Source organism: Danio rerio, chromosome 20, assembly GCF_049306965.1.
Source record: "Danio rerio strain Tuebingen ecotype United States chromosome 20, GRCz12tu, whole genome shotgun sequence".
NCBI classification, from domain to species: domain Eukaryota; kingdom Metazoa; phylum Chordata; class Actinopteri; order Cypriniformes; family Danionidae; genus Danio; species Danio rerio.
This window is the reverse complement of record NC_133195.1, coordinates 42,504,957-42,529,154: the sequence shown is the minus strand read 5'-3', so window position 1 is coordinate 42,529,154 and position 24,198 is coordinate 42,504,957. Positions and strand designations below refer to the sequence as shown.

The window sequence follows — 24,198 nt, the reverse complement described above, 5'->3', positions numbered from 1 at the left end:
CAGTCAAAGGACAGCCAGCAGAGTCATCACTCACTTGGATTACATGATAAAGTATGAAAGAAAGAGCGTGAAAAGAATTATCGGTCAGCTCAGCAAGCAAAAGAAAAAAAAAAAAAATCACTTGATGATGGCACTGCGGCTGTGAATTTATTCTGAGGACATGCGCTCTCAGAGAGAATTTACAGAGTACCAGGGTTAATGAACATCATTAATCATGAAAGAGCACTGAGTGATTGACTTACAGGGTCAGCTGGTGCAATGTTAGAATCAAATTGGGTCAGAGTTTGTGAGCTTGAGGAGCGTTCGCTAAAAGTCTCCCACTGCTGGAGAGACAGAGCAGAAACATGTCAGCAAGGTGGAGCCAGTCCACTCCTAACACAAGCACAAAGAGGACATAATACAACAACAGTGTGTCCTCGCTCCCAGTGATTCATCCTGCATTGTACTGCTGCATGCGTCCACAGAGAAGCTTTTGTTTTCTTAATGGCCTAATAGGCTGGGAGGGAGAATGGCGCAATTTTTATTTCCCTATTTTAATAGATAAAGGCTGCTGGCATCAGAAGTGAAACACCCAATTATTAGCATCTCTATATTCAGATAGTACAGACCTGGTTAAATGAGAAGAGTGTAACTAGCATTGTCAAACACGACAGGTTTTCTGAAAAGTCAATTTGTCTACCATTGGGTCAACCAAAAGTTTATTCCTGCTCTATACTCCACTGTCATTGGTTGAGCCAATACTGCTGTGTCAAACTAAAAACTATAGAAATAGTACCACCAGTTTTGTTGCTTGACTTGAACACTAGGTAAAATAACATTTATATTTAAAAGCTAGTTGCAATGGAAATAATGGAAATTATGGGTAAAGTACAAAACTAAAAAATGTTCATGCAATTAAAATTTGTTGAGCCGACAATTCCCATAATTCTGATAAATAGCCCTCAAATGTCTGTCTGTCATCAAATGTAGATTAGTACATCTGCGCACCCCTTTACGCAAATCTGTCACTGACGCGTGCACGTGGTTGTGCGTTCACGTGCACACTAGAAAGTAACAGCAGTAAAAACAAATGCTAAATCAAAACCTTTTAAACTTCTGAATCAATATTATAGTTACTTTTGCACGCCGGAGGAAGGTAGGATGACACCATGGCTGAAGTATTTCTTTTAGACAGGTAATGTTATGTTTTAAAATTATTTTAGTCAGGCAAAACTGATGTAGATTTTGTGTTGTTCAGCCACTGAAATCTCCCGAAGAAAGATTGATGTGACTATTTTCAATTGTATAAGGTATCTTTTACAGCATCGATAATGTCGATTTTTATTTAGTTTAAAGTTAAAATACTTTAATAAACATCTAAAACAATAATTACAGCTACAAATAAGAGACTTATTGAAAGTAATGATTAAACATCAATACCTAACTGTCCCCAAACCTATTTTTGCATTATTTAACATTATTTAACATAACATAATTATTAGTTTCAACTACTAACAAGCCTATAATAAATTACAAGATACAAAATTATAATTATCAAATAACTATGATATAATGTCATGTTTATGGCTTAGCACATAACAAATTTATAAACGTTTCAGACTTCCATTTCAACATCAGAGAGTGGCATGGGAAATTAGGGCTGCACAATATATCATTTGAGCATCGATATTGCAATGTGTGACTTGCAATGTTAAGTTATGAATATATATGACCAGAATCCACAGGTCAAAACATATGAGATTTGTGAAGACACTGCAGAACTGAACCACAATAGAGTGAAAGTTTATCATCTGCATGTGTACTTAAGGCCTATGTGAACATTAAGAGTTCTCTTAAAAGCATTTTAACCCTTAAAGACCTAGGGGTATTTTGAGGGCACCTAATGGGCCTATATTATTATTTTGTTTTTTAAAGCAGTTTTATTTTTATTTTAGCAGTCAGACTCAAGTGTCATATATTATTTTAAACAGGAGAACCTGAAGTTTCAATCTGTATCATTTAAAGGTCCAGTCTAAAACTTTTTTTGGTCCAAAAACATATGAACAGACAGAAAATATTCCAGAATTTTCCAGAAACGATTTTTAAAAAAAGTGGCATTTTCTAGTTATTATAAACAAAACCTTATGAAGTTTGTTTTTCTTTCTTTAGAAATACATATTATGATGTTTTATACTTCCACAATAAATTTTGTCTACATCCACCATTCCCTGAGCATGTTATAGCAATTTATTTCAATGTTATTTCAAGGCGTTTTTCAATGGGGGGAAAAATGCATTTATTTACTGACAATGTATTTGCCCAAGAGTTCTGGGAATGAACTAAACAGAAAAAAAATGTTACAAAATAACAGAACACTGAAGCAAATTTGACTTTTTTCCAAATAATATATTTTTAGTTACCATAAACAACACCACTTATAATAAACAAATATAAAATAAGAAAATAATAAATAATGGGTCAAAGTCCAAATAAACATGGTGCAAATCCTCAGTAAAAAATAGATATAAATATTTACTATACTATAAATAGTTACATAACTAAACTAGATTCAATATGGACCATCCTTAGGTTTTATGTGCCAGCATGGATATGGTTGTCTGCGGATATGTATATGGTTCGCGTGCAATGCAGACAAACAGCCCAACCTTTATTTGCGTCCTTTGAAAACAACAAGAGCAGCAGTTCGTCTTTGCTGTGTCACTGTTTTGTCATGTTTTTGTGCTGTTGTGCATGCAAAAGTACTTAGTATGAGAATTATTTCATGCAAAACTTTTTTTTAGCGTTTTATTTAGACGCGCGTAAATGTGTAGCCTATCTCTCATTCCGTGTTGTTCAAATAGCTGATTGTTGGTTCACAAAGCGAAACCTAAGCTTATTGGTTGAGATAGAGCGAGTTTGAACCAATCTGGGCATGGAGGAGGGACAATGCATCCATATATCATGTCTGGTTTGTCCGGAGAGACAAGTGACGAGCGTTCCTTTGTCAAATCAGCGTTGTCAAAATTTGATGACGTAACCACACTGATTCCGGAGCCTCTGAAAGTCCGTGAATGTAATGTGATACAGCGATGGAAAGCTGAGAGTCTCTTCTTTATGCCAATCTTTGAATTGTATGGATCGGATCAGCGGATCAAAAGTTATTAAACATTTAAGAGCAATACTTATTTTTAGCCGCGGGCGGCTGTCTCGGTCTTTAAGGGTTAATGCAAATGTATTAAAATATTATTTAAAAAACTTGTCATTTTTATAGCTTAGTATATTATAAATGTATTAACTATGAGAAAAAATAAATAAATCAGCATAATTATGACAAGTTATTTTGATCAATTTTAATAAATTTGATCGTCACCCTCTGTTAAAATGGAAGTCTGAGAAGTTTGTAAATAATAGAGTGTTCATCATAATTGAGTACACTCTATTTTGAAAATTAATATTGTTATCCATTTCTCAGTGAATATATGCAATGTATTTTGGTGCATTTAAACTGAAGAGATTTATTAAACAGATATATTTATTAAAATAATACTTTAGTCACAGAGAATCTTTAGAAATGGAAAGATAACACATTTAAAAGTATGCAAAATATTGCAAAACAAATGACAAACTACAACATTTCAACAAAATTGTATATATTTTTTTGTTTCTCTTGATTTTTAAAATTTGTATTTAATATTTTTCCCTAAAAAATAAATTTGGGTTACAAATTTTTGAACGATTATTGTAAGTTATTTTGTTAGATTAGCTACAGATTTGGCTTCAGTACTGACTATACTGTATGTACTATAATGTATATGTAATATGTTGTCATATTTTTTGCCTTTTTATGTAATATTAAACATATTGCTCACAAATGTGTAAACACAAAAAGTCTTATTTTTGACAAAAATGGACTTTTCAATATTTAGTAAATCTGTTTAGAAAAAAAATGTAGCATGTCACAAACTTAAACACCATCTTTCAATTATGACTTTTAATCTTACAAGTATGATTTTATCTAACTGATAACTGACTTTTAACCCTCCTTAAATAGCAGAAATGTGCATTAATAGAAATTTGCTTATCTTTTATCAATGTTTTAACTTTCTCCTTTTACAAAACGCCTTTATGCTGACATAACCTTGAAAAATAGCGTGCTCATGCTGCATTAAAATGATACAAACCATACGCGGCCTTTGTTTCACACTAAATACATAGTTTATCATACATACAGTACATAGTGACTTCTATCAAACATATTCCCAGAGCTTAATCGAAGAATTCTAAAATTTACTAAAACAATGTAACTTCGGTAAAACTCTTGACTATAAATCAGTCATTACAAGGAAGCATTTATTGCCACACAAATGTTACCGAGAATGTTACATGTGAGGAGATGAAAAGAAGCACCTCTTTCTCCCACCCAGAAGAGTATTAGTTTCATTTTCTAGTGAAGACAAAAGGCAGATAGAACCACAAACAACATCAACAGAATAATAGGGGACATCAAGTACTCTAAAGTCCAAACCTCATTGCTCTGGTTGAGCTCAGGCCAATTCTGGTTGAGGGAAGGCATGGAAGGAGATTTATTTGGAGTGACCTCGACAGGGGAAGCAGAGAAGCCCACCTCAGGAGCAGGTTCTGGAACTCCTGAAACACACAGAATAATGATACTGATAAGACTATAGACTAGCACAAAAGGTCATGAATGTCATAAAGATTTACAAGGATGCTCAGGTCCCAAGGATATATTGTATGTCTCAATTTAATATGTGAAACTGTTGCTAAGATACAAGCTCACTTCCTGCAAAGCTGTACTTATATTATTAGAATTAAATGCTAGATTGTTCTCTGACCACAACAGAACTCTAATGCAGAGATGTGAGACAATAACAACATATTATGGTAAATATAGGTCTATGAGAAGCAAAATTTTAAACAAACTGCATCCTTACATCTGTCTAGTAATGTAATGTATTTTTTATTTAATGCCATGTCAGCAACCAAGGCTATTTTCATGGCAGGAATCTTTCAACAATAAATATACAATTTAAAAAAATCAACAAACAAAATAAAACATAAATTAAATAAGATTTTTTGTGTTAATACATGATAAAAATTCTAAAATCTTTTCTGGATTCACTTTGTTAAAAATGTCCTTAAAAGAGTTTTATAAAAAAAGTCTTCTGGAATCAGTAAAAGCAGGACAGTCCAGTAAAATGTGTTTTACAGTAAGAGAAGTTTTGCAGGAAAAACATTGAGTGGGGTCTTCATCTTTAAGTAAAAAGGCGTGAGTCAATCTCGTATGCCCAATACGACATCTGGTAAAAACTACTTGATCAAATCGATTGTTAAAATATCTTAAAATTCTGTGTGAAATTTCAGGTTGGATTTCATGTAGTTTATTGTTTTCTAATGCATTCCATTCCTTTTGCCACTTGTTTAAAATGTAAGCGTTTATAAAAGGTTTCATCTCTGACGGAGGGATTTGGCATTTGTTCACTACTTGCTTCAAAGCATCTTTAGCAGCTGCATCAGCTCGCACATTGCCTGAAAGTCAGACATGTCCTGGAACCCAGCAGAAAATGATGTGATAAAATTGATTTTGTAGTAGGTGAACTTTAGTTAAAATATTATCAATCAAAGGATGATCATTCTTTGAAGATTCCATAACTTGGAGGCATGATTTAGAGTCTGTAAAAATGATAGATTTCTTTTGTTGGGCATTTTCTATAAACTCCAATGCTAAAAGTAAAGCACGGGCTTCAGCTGTAAATATGGAGCATTCTTTAGGCAGACTGATTCCATAATGTTGTTGACCAGTTACCATTGCTGCTGCTACGCCATTTTCCACCTTTTTACATCAGTCTAGACATTGTTTTCTATTTAGTGTTTGCAAGAGACTTCAACTTAAATTTCCAATTTTGATTATTGTGATAATAATAACTGCATCAAAATTAGGTCTTGCTCCTCTTAATACAGCACATATTAGACTTAGCAGATTTGTTCTGGGTTGTCCTTTTTATACACATCATATATTATACAATGATCTACTCCAGTGGCTATCTTTCTTTCACAGACATATTCACTGACTTCAATTTGTATTTAAATGTATTAATTTGAAGTATCCTTATTATTTACGACAATGTCTGTATTTTTTCCCTTAAATTATCAAGTTAGACATTCGGTTCAGACTAATTAAAATGTTCCTTTTTTTATCTATTGGTAAAAGAGCTTTTATGTTTAATGGTCTTTTATGTTTGCTGGCCATGTGGAAGGAGGTGAGCTTCCCTCCCTCCAGGACATCTACACCAGAAAATCATCAGCGACTCCAGCCACTCAAGCCATGGACTTTTCTTTCTGCCACCCTCAGGCGAACAGTTCCGCAGCATCTGGTCACACACCAGCTGACTGAAGAAAAGCTTCTTTCCACTGACTATCAGGCTGATGAACACTTAACACACCTCAGACAAACTCTTTCCATACCCCTCACTGCATAGCATCTAGATGCACTTTAACCAATCCTTACAATATTGCTTACAATAATTTTCCACCAACAGTCTGACTGTTTTCACCTACTCTTTGTCTTCTACATATTACTGTCAACATTGCTAATTGTATATTGTTTTGTTTTTTGGGAGTATGTTGTTTTATGCACTACCAATGTCGTTATTTTGCACTATGGTTGTATTTTGCACTTGTCTGTATATCTGGAGCCAGCACTTAAGCTTTCCACTCTTCATAGTACACGTGCTGCTGACGATGCAACAATGAAGGTGATTTGATTTGAATGCATTGGAATTATTTACCTGCTAACATTCGATCCATTGCATAATATAAGGTGTTTAAGCAAACTTTGCTGCCATATTTTATTTTGGACTGTTCTTGTTTTTCCTGAAGATGTGGTGATTTGATTACCTGAACTGTACATCTTTTTGTACTATGTGTATATGTATGCTACTTCCCCTTTTATTAATGTTTGTTGTTGTTTTATGGATGTGATGTAACTTATGTTTTGTTTTTGTCTTCTTGTGTTATTATGTGTTTGCGATTAATTGTGGGACCCCCTTGAAAATGAGATGGTACATCAAGTGGTTAATAACAATAATAATAATATAATTCCTTACATTTGTATAGCACTTTTCTAGACACTCAAAGAGCTTTACACATTGGGGGGAATCTCCTCATCCACCGCCATTGTGTAGCATGCGCCTGGATGACGTGACGGCAGCCATATTGCGCCAGACCGCACACCAGCTGATTGGTGGAGAGGAGACACAGTGATGAAGCTAATTATGATATGGGGACGGTTAGGAAGCCATGATGGACGGAGGCCAGTGGGCAAATTTGGTCAGGACGCCAGGGTTAAACCCCCTACTCTTTTCCGAAGAACATCCAGAAGGTTTCACAACCAGCGAGAGTCGGGACCTCGGTTTAACATCTCATCCTAAAGACAGCGCTCACTGAAGCAGTATAGAATTCCCTTCACAATACTGGGGCGTTAGAACCCACACAAACTGCAGGTTGAGTGCCCCCTGCTGGCCTCACTAATACCATTTCCCTAAAGAATAAATACATAGTACATTTCACTACAAGCCAAAACATAGGCGAAGTAGGGTGAAGGCTTAGGAAGATATTTATCACTTTTAGAAATCCTGAAGTGGGACTGTCTGGAAGAAAATGTTATTTAAAATGAAAGTAACAAAACAGGAGAGACAACCCACACTATACTTTAAAACATTGAAATGGTTGGTAAATGTTTTGTCTCACTTTAAATATTTTACGCTCACCAAGGCTACATTTATTATTACAGTAAATTCAGTAAAAAAATACTATTTTAAATAACCGTTTTTAAAGGGATAGTTCACCCAAAAATGAAAATTCTGTCATCAATTTACTCACCTTTTAGTTGTTTCCAACCTTTATGAGTTTCATTCTTCTGATGAACACAAAAGATAATATTTTGAAGAAAACTGAAAACCTGTAACCATCGACTACCATTGTATTTGTTTTTCCTTCTATGGAAGTTGATAGGGACAGATTTTATGATTTGTGTTAAACAGAATAAAGCAACTAATAAATGTTTGGCACCACTTGAAAGAGAAAATAATGAGTAAATATAGTTTTTTTTGCATCATAACAGTGTTAATAAATAATGAAATGTAATTCATTTATGTGATGGCAGTCTTCAGTGTAGAAATAATTCTAATGTGCTAATTTAAGTAACATTTCGTCTCTTGTGAAAAGTATGAATGATTTCTTCATACCTTTCTGTGCACCTGTGTCACTTTGAGCAAATCACATTCAGAAAATAGGTTTAACCAGCCCCCTGAATGTAGCTCTGCGAAAGGTTTTGAAATAACCAGGCTGTTTATTGCTCAATTTGAAGCTGTGGTGTGCATGAGGCTTTTCTGCTTACCCGCTGAGTCATCCAAGTCAATAAGCTTTGGCATTAGGCTCTCGGGGAGCTTTTCAGGAAGGTCATAACCATTTTTCCTTGCGACCACAAGATGAAATGCAGCACAGAACTCATCCAGGGTCAGTGCACCATCTTTATCGAAATCTGATAGCTCCCTGCAAGGTACAGCAGTTCAGTCGATACAGATAAGACAAATATTTTAAGGTATAAAAAAAGCACACTGGAATAATATAGTGTTATACAGTAACTTGCTTTTTTTTCCAAGCAACAATAACAAATGGCTATGATTAATAACCGATGTCGTTATTTAGTAGGTCTTTTTTACACATCTGTTTTTGACAATCCAAACCAATGTATCTCATGTCAAAGTACTTACCAAATGTGAGACAGTTCTAGAATAGGCAGTTTTGACTTTGTAAAGAATTCTTTTGCGGCAGAGCCTGAATAACAGAGGATCAACATATTTTAGGCCGGTAAGTTTAATTGTGTAAACCACAGAGAGAATGTTATTGTTTAAAACTGGGTCTCACTAACCTGGGATTAAACCAGTTAGATCTGCTTGAATGGTCTTGAACTGGTTTATGTAATACTGTCTTTGCTCATCTGTGATTTTCCAGGGGTCGTCGTAACCACTGGTCTGTCTTTGGATTTCATTTGTGGTCATTGCAGATGGCACAGTCCGTACTGTTGAGCTCTCCGTCTAGAGCAGAAGAGGGGAAAAATAATTATATACATACACACAAAAACACACACTCACACATGTATGCATACATACAGTTGAATTTTTTTTCTTTTTTAAATATTTCCCAAATAATGTTTAACAGAGCAAGGACATTTTCACAGTATGTCTGATAAAATTGTTTCTTCTGGAGAAAGTCTTATTTGTTTTATTTCAGCTAGAATAAAAGCAGTTTAAAAAAAATAAATAAATAAAAAACATTTTAAGGTTATTTACCCTATCTTGCCTAATTTACCAAATTAACATAGTTAAGCCTTTAAATGTCACTTTAAGCTGTATAGAAGTGTCTTGAAAAATATCTAGTCAAATATTATTTCCTGTCATCATGGCAAAGATAAAAGAAATCCGTCATTGGAGATGAATTATTAAAACTATTATATTTAGAAATATGTTGAAAAAGTCTTCTCTCCGTAAAACAGAAATTGGGGAAAAAAATAAACTGGGGGATAATAATTCAGGGGGTTTAATAACTCTGACTTTAACTGTATATGCATATATGTATGCAACAGTATATTTGAAATATACTTGCGGTGGTAGCCGACTTGAAACACACCATTTACTCACATCACATAAATAGTTAACCATAAGCGATAAACACAACATAACTACATTTTTAACAATAATTTTGTTTATTATACAGTTTCTTTTCGATGGGTTATAGAAAAAAAAAGACTTTCACAATTTCTTTTTTATGCCATTCAGGAGCCATGTGCACCCATTGACAGATATAATCTGCTTCTCTCTCACTTTCAAGTTCAAAGCAAACTTGAATGCCAAGGCATTTTAGGTAAGTATATAAAATAGCCCATGTAAAATATTAACAACATCAAATTAGTGAAATAATCAGCAAATTAGAAATAAATGACAGAAAAAGGAATAAAAATAGACAATATATCCTAAAATGATCATAATTACAAGATTAATACTTGTAGATTATTTAACTAAGGCAAATGCGTTGATTAACCATTACTAATGGTGTACATAAATTTTGCAGCCAGTTTAGACCATTAATTTAGTCCTCTTCGAGTATATAGTAAAGTTTTTCTGAGTTTTTAGATTTAAAAAATTAAGTATTTAATGTTTCTCTCGCTCGTGACAGTTGCGAAGCCAAGTGAAATTAGGTATGTAAAAGTAAGTAAAAAGGTAATGCAAAAACGCATACGCGCAAAAGTTGAATCCTAGACATTTTTGATTTAGAACCCTGACTGGACAAAAAAAGCACACCTCTGTGAGTCTGCAGAGCACGTGAGATTGTCTCTGAGAGTGCTGACAGGTCTCACGCACACAGAACGAAATGGGTAAACAAGAGATTCTCCACTACTTAATCGATGGCGAATGTTAGGTTATTGGGAGGATACAAAGGAAAAAGTAAAGAATGTTATTAAAAAATGTGTCACTAAATATGCTTGGGCTGCCGATAATATACCTGGGCAGCCCCAATAGTAAAGTCTATGAGTGGGAAGCACTGTACATAAATACATAAATACATACATACATACATACATACATACATACATACATAGATAGATGCATAGATGCATACATACATACATACATACATACATACATACATACATACATACATACATACATACATGCATACATGCATACATACATACATACATACATACATACATACATACATACATACATACATACATAGTGCTCAGCATTGAGTAAACCCACTTTAAAATGAATTAAAATGTATAATTTTGGAGCATTTAAAAGCATTTTATCAAACAGTTATATCCATTAATATAAGAGCTTCTGTTTGTGTGTGTGTGTTTAAGAATAACTAAAATTTATTAAACAATTTTAAATGTTTTTTTTATATATATACTATTCAATCTGATGAATATGAGAATTTTAATTGTAAAAGTCTGTCAATTATTCTTTCCTACTTTTTAATCAGTAGTATAAATAGTGGCACAGCATTCATGCAATGTCTTCAGCTATTCAGTTGTATGCCAGAGTATAATGTTTAAAAAAAATGGTGACACATTTAAGACAGTTAAAATAACAAATCAGAGGATCCCAGGTCTTGATAAACATAAAGCATACACTACTTATTTGAATGATAATTAGCATCCATTTGGGCTTCGACAAATATTTACAACAATCCCCCTTGTGTTGGTGTGCATACTACAGTAAACATCTGTTCTGTCAGAAAACCCTCGCAAACAGCAGGCTAGTGCTGACAGACTTTATTTTATACACTATAAAAATACTCATGGAGGCTAATGCTGCATTACCTGAGCTGAGGGAGGATGCATTGGAAGTGTGCTGGAGGGAGGTGTGTCTGTAAAGCTGACCCAACTTTCCTGGACTGGAGGAGGTGAATGAGCCGACCACATCCCGTCACCTGGAACTGGTCCTGAGGGAAGACAGGAAAAGAAAAAGAGAAGGGTAAAATATTTTAAAAAGGATAAATATAATAGATATTTAGCAAAAATCTAATAAACGATGTTATATTACATCATTGTCACATAACATACCACAATGTACCATAAAATAACATAAGGTAATGAGACGTAACATAACATAACACAACGTAACATAAGGTAACCCAAAGTAACATAAGGTAACGCATCATAACATATGGTAACGCAACATAACATAAGGTAATGCACCGTAACATATGGTAACGCAACATAGCATAAGGTAACGCACCGTAATAATAGGTAACGCACCGTGACATAAGGTAATCCAACGCAACACATGGGAACGTAGTGGTAAAAAAAACATACCATAACGTACCATAGGATAACATAACACAAGGTAACAAGGTAATGTGACGTAACAAAGAAAACGCAACATAACATAATGCAACGTATCATGACAAAACATAACACAACGTAACGCATCAAAACACAAGGTAAGGTAACATAACAAAGTATCGCACCGTAACATAAGGTAACCCAACGCAACACAAGGCAATATAATTGTCACATAACATATCATAACGTACCATAAGATAACATAACACAATGTAGCAGTGTAATGCAATGTAACGTAACGCAATGTAACATTAAATAATGCTACGTAACGTAAAGTAACGCAACATAAAATAAGATAACACAACGCCACATAAGGTAACCGAACGTAACATTAGGAACCACAACATGACAATACACGATGTAACGCAACATAATAACATCTTGTAACATAACGTAACGCATCATGACAAAATGTTAATTAAATGCACTAATTTAGTTAATTATAGCAAAATACACATTTATTATATATAACATTAATATTTTTCATAATAATGCCCATACTCTAATCTGCTTAATACATTGCACATTTCATACAGATGATTGGTTACAAACATCATGCCGGACAATTTACTGCCTAGAGAATACTTATGGGTTGCTAAAATTCAATATATGGGGCAAAAATTCCTCAATGAATGAACTGAAAGAATGCACTTGTTTGAACTAATCTTCAAAATATTTGTGTGTATTAAATTAAATGCGGATTTAAAACATTTTTTTCAAAAGCTTCTTTATTAGTGGCCACTTGATGCTTTTTGTATTTAAGACACAAATGATTTGCAACTTTTTAGGGGGTAATTTATGCAGAATTTTGCAACTACATATTGCTATTGACTGGCATTCCTAAATATAATTAAATATGATATACTTATATATGACATGATATGATAAAGCTATTTCAGTAAGAAAACTTTTTTTGTTACTTAAATATCTATCATTAACCAACGAGTACCTGGCTGTGCTTCTCTAAAATGTGGCCAAACAACTCCTGGCACAGAGGGCTGCCTGTCCACGTTTCCACCACTGGCCTGTCGCTTGTGCTTCCTCCAGGCAAGGGGTGAAGTCGGAGGGGACTGGTGTGGAGACACTACAGGAGATGTGGTGTCCGGCTGGAGTCAGAGAAAACTAAATTATTACTTAGTAACACCTACAACCAACAGATGCATTGGAAAAGCAGAACTAGTCGTCAGTTAAAAGATCCAGACAGTACACTTTATACAGACTCTTTAGAGCAAGTTGGAGTGAACGCTCCTTTCATTAGAATCTATTGTTTCTCAGAAAAAACAAAAAATTACCTACAGCATGAAATATAGAAAAACAAAACACACTAAATGCCATTCATTCATTTTCTTTTTGATTAAGTTTCTTTATTAATCTGGGGTCGCCACAGCGGAATGAACCGCCAACTTATCCAGCATACGTTTTACACAGCGGATGCCCTTCCAGCTGCAACCCATCATTGGGAAATAAATGCCATTCAGATCTGTGATCATTTATTCTTTCATGGTTTTTAATAAGCACAGGGGTCCGTTCTTCGTACCTCTCTAAAATTATCCAAAATAATTTGGCAAATCCTGGATCTTTTAATCTTGATAACTGATCTCTGCCTAAGTTGGTTCTTCAAACAAGTTTGTGAATCAAATTAAGATGTCTGGATAAACTGATCTAAGATTGCTGCGTGTGTTGTGAAGTACATATCTATTGATAAGTTTTATTTATATATTTTTTAAACTTACATATTGTTTTAAATATTTATTTTCCCAAGTGTATATAACTACTATTGTAAGAAAATATCAGAATTCAGTACAAACTTTTAGTGTTAACTTTGCTTTAAATGACCAGATCTATTCCTGTTTATATAAAATAAGCCTGCTCCCGAGCAGGTTTGAGCTACCATAACTGTTTCTATGACAACAACTCTAAATTTTGAAGAACGAAATGATCCTGGATCACGTTGAAAGGTCAATAACCAAATCCAACTAATTAAGTAATCCACATACGAAGAACGGACCGCAGGTCAGGATAACAAAGTTGTTGTTGTTATTTTGCTTTTTTTTTTAACAAATTGATATATAATTGCTTATATTTTATATTACTATTGTAATATAGTTCTATACATGTATATATATTTATATATATTAAATAATAATTATAAATAATAATTATAAATAATTATTTTAAGTTTCAATGTCCAGAAATCACAATTGGAAACAAAATGAACCAAGGATTGAACCAAGACTAAAATTTTCATTTAATAATTTATAGAAGCTATCATTCAAATTATTTTAGTGTAAAGCTGCACAATTAAACATTAAAAGATTATGATCACAATTTAAACTGTCACAACATAAATGATAAATTATAATGATTTGCATATGTAAATCAATTCTTCTAAACACTGCATCAAATCTGCATTAGATAAAAAGAGATTCAGTTTTTACACTTTTTCAGTTTGTTACAATTAAATAACACAGAAGTACTGGAATAACAGTTTATTTTTTAGATACAAACATTGATGTTTAAGCGAAAAATTAAAATGAAAGTTTATTGGAACTTGACCCTGGCGAATGTTGTAGCAATTACACTAAGTAACCAATGGGTGGCGACAAACAATCATCAAAATTATGTCACTGAATAGGTTTTCAAAATTGATAGGTCTATAATGAAACATGAAGTTTTATGTGTGAATTGTTGAATCATCATTTTAAGATAAATATGATGTTGTACAATATGTTAGATTTCTATATTTAGCACTATCAGCAATAGTAGCCAAGATCATTTTTCGTATTGAATATTTCCTTTTTTTCAGCTAGTTCTTTATTGATTTTTGTTTTTAATAAAATTACAGGTTATAAGTTCTGTTTGTTAAAACAATGCTTTTTGCAGTAATATTTCAGTATAAAAGCAAATGACATTTATCTCCTTACTTTTTTTCTGATGTGAAAAATGGTTCGACCCGTGACTCAAAAACCATGGTATGATCCAAACCAGGAAAACTTTGATACGTTACACCACTAATTTAACTGGAATAAATTCATCTATAGGCCAAAATATGCATAAAGATCAAAAACACGTATTTATAGACATGACATGTGGCTTATAAAGTCTAAGGCTAAGTCCTAATTAAGTATTTTTTCCAAATAATTATTTAGGTGAACAAACAATAATGAACAATAAATCAATTAAAGAGAGTTTACCCAAAATTTGGGGGAAAATTCCAGGTTAAAATCACCCACAGTTCATCGAAGATGAAAATGACTTTTTTATTCAGCAGAACATTAAAGAAGCTTTTGAGCTGAATCCATGGTCCTCGTTGATTCATATACAGGCATTGAATACATTTTTTTGGTTAAAATAAACACAGAGGCTTCACAGTGGCGCAGTCTGTAGCACGACTGCCTCCAGCAGGAAGGTCACTGGTTTGAGCCTTGGCTGGGTCAGTTGCCATTTCTGTGTGGAGTTTGCATGTACATCCCGTGTTCACATGGGTTTCCTCTGGGCGCTTCGGTTGCCCACACAGTCCAAAGACATGTGGTATAGGTGAATTGAGTAAGCTAAATTGTACGGAGTGTATGTGTGTGAATGAGTGTGTATGGATGTTTCCCAGGGATGGGTTTCAGCTGGAAGGGCATCCACTGCGTAAAACATATGCTGGATAAGTTGGTGGTTCATTCCGTTGTAGCGACCCCAGATTAAAAAAGGGACTAAGCCGAAAATTAAATGAATGAATGAATGAACACACAGAAACAAATCCAAATCAATAGCAAAGGCTCATGAAGAGGTCCTACTGAGGTCTTGTGAAGTGAAATGATCAGTCCATGTAAAAAATGACCAGGGATTTAGCTCAAAATATTCTTCAATGTTCTACTGCAAAAAAGTCACCTACATCTTGAATGATCTGAGGTTGCGTAACTTAACATGAAATGTTCATTTTTGTGTGAACTATCACTTTCCTTTAGTGCAAAAACTGACCTTCTTTCTGTTTTGTCGATACTTTTGTTCAATTGGAATTTACAATATGATAGATAGTGGCTGATATAGCTGGTTAAATCTAAACACAACACAACAGTTACATTACATATTCTCAGGATGAAGTACCTGAGGATCAGCAGTGGGCACACAGGGCTGAATCATCTCGTGCGCTGACACTTTTTTGGCTTGCACTCGGCCCGGAGGTCTGGGGAGGAAGGGCCCCTGATTCTCTGCGTCTGTGAACATTACCATGTGCCTCGTCTCCTGCTCGTTCTTGCCCATCACAAAGCGAGGAAGGGGTAGATCCCTGACTGCAAACACAACACACATCAGACATATATAAATACGTGTGTGTGTGTGTGTGTGTGTGTGTATATATATATATACATACATACATACATATATATATATATATATATATATATATATATATATATATATATATATATATATATATATATATATATATATACATACACATACATACATACATACATATATATATATGTATATATATATGTATATATATAAATATATATATATATATATATATATAAATATATATATATATATATATATATATAAATATATATATATAAATATATATATATATATATATATATATATATATATATATATATATATAAATATATATATATATAAATATATATATATATATATATATATAAATATATATATATATATATATATATATATATATATATATATATAAATATATATATATATATAAATATATATATATATATATATATAAATATATATATATATTGATTTATTTATGTATTTATTTATTTATTACTTTCTTTTCAGCTGCTTGTGAAATTAAATTATTAAAAAGAGTTTACTGATATGACAGATATATTTTTAAGTTGTCTTCTTAAAAGTTTTCTGTATCAACAATGTTTAATTTTGCCTTGCAAATGTATTCAAATCCATTATATTTCTGATAATGAAATCACTTCATCTTCAACAGTGCTGACTCCCGCATAAGAAATGAATCAAACTGACCCTCCCATGTTTTGTGTTGCTGGCTGTTTGCTGTCCGTGTCATACATTTTACCCAGAGCTAATCTAAAATCCCTGATTAACTGATTATTTTTTTATTATAATGGACATAAAGGAATATATTCTGAAGAATGCTTAAAAAAACAGCCATTGTCGTCAATAGATTTTTGTTGTTGTTAATACTATGGATGTTAATGGTTGCTTACATTCTTCAGAATATTTTTTGTGTTCATCAAGAGAAAGAAATTCAAGAGGAAATGGTGAGAAAAAAAACAATCATCATCAACCAATCATTACATGATCATGTAGATTGCTTGCTTAAGCATAATTGTGTTACGAACATTCATGTAAAAGATATACTGAATTAAACAACTTCAAAATCAATGAGACAGAAATCTACAAAAAACCAAGTTGATCCCAAATATATCTAAACTTCAGGTCACTGACAGTAATTTCCTTGCAGTATCTTCAAGGCTATGGGTTTTATTCCTACTTATTCATACCTCAGTCGATTTTTCATGCTTTTATAAAGCTTTCTGTGTAACTTTTCCAAAATTCATGCAGAGCTAAACAGTGCTATATGTCAGACAGTAGTTATATACAGAGAGAGAGAGAGAGAAAGAGAGAGAGACAAGCCGTGACAGACAACACACAAACAGAAGCATTTGCATTTGGCTTAAAGGCACAAACAACAAGCAATTCACAGAAACAACCAAATGTAAGAGAGAAAGGAAGAATTTACTTTGATTTCAACGTACTATAGCAAGATTTGAACCTAAAAGTCAGCTCTTGTAGTTCACGATAAACACATTTAGCCCTTTTCATCAAAGAGCCAGTAAGATTATCCTAATTCTTGTTATGTAATGTGCTGCAACTGTCACAATGGATTCATTTGTAAAAATGAGTGTGTGCAAAATGACACTGATGTGATAAGTTCAAATGAAAAGAACATTCTGTTTTGCTGAAGAAACAGTTATTAGGTTTTTAAGAAGCTAATGCTACCCACCAGTGTTCAGGCTCTCGAGGCGCAGGGGCAGTCCAGACTGGGCCAGTGCAATGAGCTTCAGTGCAATGTAGAACTGACTCCGGCCAAAATGGCCCAGACGTGTGGCCCCGCAAAGCTCAGTAATCTAAGATAAATGGAAACAGAACTGTCAATCAGATAAACTGACATTGAGTGGACTGTTTAAACCTGTATGAGGATACAAATAAACAGTCTGAAGAGTGTTGGTAACTAGTTGAGATCTGCTCTTGACTACATATTACACAAATTATATATTGACATAGTAGAAAAAAAACACTATCAATTTAATGTCTATAGTCAACTGTCCAGACAGCAACACTGTTCAAAATATCTTATTTTTGAGGACATTGATATATGTTTGGAAAAACTTAGGGAAGACAAAATAATGAAATGTATATTTTTGTATATTAACCCTAAATATTAAATCAAATAATGGTAAGGCTTAGGGCTGCACAATTTATTGTTTCACGATGGATATCGCAATGTGATTATTGAGAATATACGCAATGTTGAGTCTGGAAAATAATTAACCATCTACATGTGTGTTTTTTTTAGGCCTGTGACTGTATGTTGATTTATTTAGTATTTATAGGCATAATAAATTGTGGATAATTCAAATTATTTATACAACAAAAACTACACAACGTAATTTTACATATTTGATTATTCAAATGCTGTATAATTGAATACTGTGAATAATAAAACACTGTTTATTTCAATAGCATCTTTTTCCTTATTGTATTTATGTAAGCTTTAGATTGATTAATATATTTTATGCCCTACAAAAAACTCCCAATCCAACTAATATTATAATTTTTTTTCCAAATAAAAAGATTTAAGTCATCTGGTGTCATTGGAATCTTATTGCAATATATATACAGAACATCGCAATGTTAGATTTTTCAAATACCGTGCAGCCCTAGTAAGAGTTATAAATATGTTTATTTCTGGACGAATTACCCTCATTTATCTACCATATCTACAAAGCAAAGGTGTACATACAATAACATAAACTAAAAATAATATTAAACACAAATAAATGCACAATGAAAAAATACTGCATAAAGCACTAAGGTGGCATTAAACTGAAATGATACTGAGCACAGGAAGACAAAATCTGTAATCTCAACTACTTTAAGAAACAAAAAGTTAAAACAACAAAAGCACAATCTAACTGAACCATCTATAGGGCTGTACGATATTGGAAAAATCTGACATTAACATATTTTGTTTTGCTGCAATTTATATTGTGATGTGAATATTACTTCATCAGATGATCTGGATAGCTCTATTTGGAAAGATTTCATTCATTTAGATTGGCTGGGTGTAAATAAAGAGTGCTTTATGGTTTTCTGGAAAGTCTAATGGTAATCAAGTACAAAAAGTGAACAAACAAACATAAAATAGCATGGTCATTGCATAAATAATTTTTAAATTAATAACATCTTTATCTTTTACTCTTCAATAAATCATGCAATCCTAATAAATATCCTAATAATTTACAAGCATATACAAACGCGACAGATCAAAAATAAAAGTGAAATAAACAGTTATTTAGGGTTTTGTGGGGAGTTCATACATAAATTAGAAAAATCAAATGTAAAATAACTTGGTCATCATTGCATAAATAATAAAAACATATGTATCTTTATCTTTTACTCTTTATATATTGTTGTATTTTAAATTATATATTGTTCAACCCTGATTAAAAGGTATAAAAACACAACATTTAATGTAGCATTTAATAAACAAATAAAATATGTGAGAAAGGGGTCTATGCCATCTATCGGCTGCCTGTAAAACAATACCAGAGAAAATGGCAAATATAATGGCAGCATGAAATACAAACCAACTTTAAAAGGAAAAAAAGACAGAATTTTTAAATCAAGTTGGCACACTGAGCAAAATTCCAAAATACTTAATCAACACAATCATGCAAGATTAAACCACAGGACAAAAACATTGTTTGTATTTCACTTATCTTCAACCAAATGCCCTTGATGACCCCTGTCAATTACTTTAGAATTGCTGATCAATAAATCCGTTGCTCAGACACAATAAACAAAACAACTTTTCAAGAAACTTTGGACACTGATTTAGAAGCAACTTTCTTATGCCGACTAGAGCAACAGTGTTCATCATCAGCACCCTTCAGTGCTGAAACAAAATACCTCTCTATGGCACATCAAGAATAATCAAGAATAAAAAGAAGCTTTACAGTATTAAACCTTCAGAGAAGAATGTGGACAACAATCTAATGAACTGCTGTAATCTGCATTAATATGATTGATTTCTCAAACACACTCCTGGCTCAAAATGAAGCGGCGGTGGCATTCCGATCATGACAATTTTCCTATTGAGGTAAAGTTGGTTTTATATTTGCACATTCTTTCAGTGACAATTTCTGAAACGCTCCCTATATTGTTTACTATGGTACTTTGAATTTTCGGTCAGAAATCGATTGTACGCATGACTTCAAAACAACATTAGCAGTATTTATTTGACAGTAAACAATATTGTACTTTGATAGACAATAGCTGTTTCCATCCAAAAATGCGAATGAACTTTATGCGCAAAACTGGATTATCGCATAAAAGACATGTGAATAAAGCAGCTTTCCATCCAACGAGTCAAAGCGAACAAAATCGTCACTTCCTGATTAACTGGCGCCAAATATCAACAGTAAAAACTGAATTTGCTGCAGTAGGAGAAGCTGCATCAATCTTTTCTTTATAATCACTTGTGCCTCAGAAAGCAGTCCTGACATGCAGTGAACGCGCGGTGGCGTTTGAAGGTGTCAGACGCAGAGCACACACACTCTAGATTCTGGAGGTCATTTATATTATAATTACACTAATACTTAAACGGTAAGGCGTTTTATAATAACCAAAACAACATTTCAAATGTTTTACAGTGTGCTCAGCCTGACGGTTTGTCCATTTACACACATTTTTATCAACACACATCTCTTTTAACAAAATCACATGACCTTTTGTTAATGCGCATGCTGGAGTTTGTGCGGTAAAAGTGTTTCCATCACAGTTTATGCGCATCTTTTCTTATCGAATAAAAAGTTTATCCTACTCAGTTATGCGCATATGTTTTTTATGTGCATTTTAAAATTTTATGCGCATCATGGAGTTTCAAACAACAGTTTTTTATGCGCATATTCAAAATGCGCATAAAAATAGGTGGATGGGAACATAGCTATTGGCTGCTAATATGACTTCAATATTTATTTGCAAAGAATACTTTTCCAAAATTATAAAATTATTTTAAGGAGAAAGTTTGAATGTGCGAAAATAAAACCAAATCTACCTCAATTTTTGCTATTAGGAAAAAAACACATTTTTCAGGATTCTTATAATCTTATTAAGTAAAACATTATCTTATTTTAAAAAGTATAACGTTAAATGTGATTACATGCATGACCAGTGCTTGAGCATCCCTTGGGGACTGTTGTTATTCAGTTATTCATATTGTAATAATGTGAATGTGGACGTCTCGGATATTATGGTCACTTCAAAATACTGTGAATAACTATTTATTATTTAAACGTTTAAAGTGCCTTTTATTAAAATTCAGGTTGTTGTATTTGTGGTTGTTTTTTACAGTACCAAATGACATTCATTCATTCATTCATTTTCTTGCCGGCTTAGTCCCTTTATTAATCTGGGGTCGCCACAGCGGAATGAACCACCAACTTATCCAGCAAGTTTTTACGCCATTGAAAATTCTGTGTGTATTCATAGGTTTTATGTTCGTAAACTCTGTAAAGTAAGGTTACACATCATTTAATTCAACTAGTCAGTGTAATGACGACTAAAGGAAGCATTTAAAAACATTGGATGATGTTCATTTCAAAGGTAGTGACTATACATTAAAATCGAAAGTTCATGTTCATAAATGGTTTTTAACGATTCAGTTGTATTTTAAAACAAATAGTTTATTTTAACACATAACTATGGTATGGTTATTTCTTACAGTTGATTTGAATGTATTAACTGATGTTAACTAATAAGACTTCATTGGAAAGAGCACTATCATTCTTTTGCAATTGAATTGGATGGAAACCTTTGTTTACTCTGACAGGGTTCACAGGTTTCATCAAGTCAAATATAAAACGTTTTATTCAATTCAATTTATCTTTATTTCTATAGTGTTTTTACAATGTAGATTGTGCCAAAGCAGCTTAACATAGAAGTTCTAGCGGATTGAAATTGAAACCGTGTCAGTCCAGTTCACTTTAGGTTCAGACCATTATGAGACCATTATGAATGAAATTTCAGACTTACAAGAAAATACAGTTTACAAGACTAAACGCTAAGGATTGTTTTCTAAGGGCCCAGTTAAAACATAAAAATAAATGTTATTGTAGGAAGATAATTAAAACATATGTTATTAAATAGAAATAGAGTTGGTAAACCGAGTTAACAAATAAGAGTTATTAAATAAAATTTTGTAAAAACTTTTATTAAGATGAAACGTTAGTGATTTGAATGTGTTGGTACGATTGTGTAGCTTTACATGGACATAGGAAAAACCTGTTTAAAAAGATTTAAGACACAATATTTCAGTGAATTTAGGATACTTTAAAGCATAAAACTTTCATTTTGAAATTTAAGACATTAAAACTTTTTAGGACCCTGCATGCACATCCCCTGTCTGAACATAGAAAATACTTAAAAGTACTAGACATGAGCCGGTGCAAGATTCTGACGGTATGATAACCTTGGATAAAAATATCCTGGTTTAACGGTATTGTGATTACAGCTGTAAAATATGTTCCTTTGAAAAGTCTGGGTAAAAAAACTAAAACTTTTAACCTTTGAAAACAATATATTTTACTTTGAGAAACATTTAAAATATTTTGGAACAGTAAACGTGTATTACAGAAAATTTGTGTTTTTAAAACCCTGACCTTTCCAAGCTGCGGTATACCTTGAAAACGATTATCATCCCATGCCTACAAAGCATTTTTAGTTATTACACCCTATAAAATAGATTAGTGTTTAATCATTACAATAAAACACAGACAGAAGTCTAATTAAAATTTTAAATATGTTTTTATTTATTTATGGTTTGTTTTAAGAACCATCAACCATGAAAAGAAGCTTGACTGTTGTAACCCATCATATAAAATGGTCAATGTCTGTTACTTGAATCAACAAGTCTGAGTGAGGTCTGCACATCATATGCACAACACCACCACACATTATTGCTTGATTGCTTTGATACACATTTCTAAAGTCATTGAGCATGTACACATTTCATGACAAAAGCAGAAAATGACTATTTATGCTTCTATTCAAAAGGAAGCAGGCACAACTAATAAATCTACAGCCTTGCACAACAGGAAGCAAAGTTTAACCCTACTGATGCATCATCACCCTTCTTCACCCGTGCAACTCAGCAACAATCAGACTGATTCATCAACCGGTCTAAACACTCTTCTTGACATCGCCCATAATAATCCACCAGAGTTCCTGGCATTTCTGAACTGATCAGCTCAAGCTATCATTTCAACTTGTTTATGTGTACAAACACACACATGCATACACACATACATACATAGATCTGCTGACTAATGCACAAGTTATATGCTTGAATGAGATGCAATGAACACACACTAGTAACGTTACCTGAAGGACCACTTCGTTTGAGAGCTGGGCCGCCCGGAAGAGCTCCAGAACTTTGCCATTGGAAGCCACTTTTTTGGCGTTGTCCACATCGCAGGAGAGGAAGAGTTCAGAGTAATATTTCTGCTCGACATCGCTCAGTGTTAAACTCTCCATCGTGGCATCAAACCCGCAGCTGGTGGCTGGTTTTCTTCGCCTTATCGGGCCAGTGTCGAGCCTTGCGGTGGACGAGCAAGACGAGAAACTAGCAAAACACAAACGAGCTCCTTCCGTGAAACGGACGGACTCGAAAGAGGATGTTTCGGGGTGCTTTGTTGTTGTTTTTATGTACCGTTAGTCGCTGTCTTTGCTGTTGTCTTTTGGCCCTCGCAAAGTCAACCAAACTAATAGGGGCTTGAACGTCGGAATTCGGCGGTAACGGCGTCGAGAGCGGGTTCCGCCGTCGCGCGGGCTCTTTAGAAGGCGGGTACGGCCGTCGGCGGGGCGGTGGAGCTCGTGAGGCCGCTGGGTGATGTTAGGAAGAAAGTTTCGGGCTCTTTGGGCTGCTTCCCTCTGCAGACAGCGCCGCCATTCCTGGACCCCGTGACGTCATGGCCGAGGCGCGGAGGACCCGGATGAAGTGTGGCGTC

The 24,198-nt window shown here is 33.5% G+C and overlaps 1 protein-coding gene across 5 annotated transcripts in view; it reads right to left on the bottom strand.

Moving 5' to 3' along the window:
• reps1 (RALBP1 associated Eps domain containing 1) overlaps positions 1-24,198 on the bottom strand; it is a 36,087-nt gene extending 11,889 nt beyond the window's left edge. For 2 of the 5 annotated variants that reach the window (XM_005160832.6, XM_021468478.3), the window contains exons 1-9: positions 23,573-24,198; positions 17,913-18,036; positions 16,007-16,191; positions 12,861-13,017; positions 11,387-11,508; positions 8,930-9,095; positions 8,772-8,835; positions 8,396-8,550; positions 4,505-4,626 (exon numbers count right to left, since the gene is read on the bottom strand). In XM_005160832.6, coding sequence (XP_005160889.1) covers positions 4,505-4,626; positions 8,396-8,550; positions 8,772-8,835; positions 8,930-9,095; positions 11,387-11,508; positions 12,861-13,017; positions 16,007-16,191; positions 17,913-18,036; positions 23,573-23,725 — 1,248 coding nt within the window. In that variant the 5' untranslated portion in view covers positions 23,726-24,198. Of the gene's footprint in view, positions 1-242; positions 1,850-3,207; positions 4,627-8,395; positions 8,551-8,771; positions 8,836-8,929; positions 9,096-11,386; positions 11,509-12,860; positions 13,018-16,006; positions 16,192-17,912; positions 18,037-23,572 lie in introns of all 5 variants that reach the window. The other 3 variants (XR_012395628.1, XM_005160831.6, NM_001045056.2) reach the window with 3 other exon arrangements.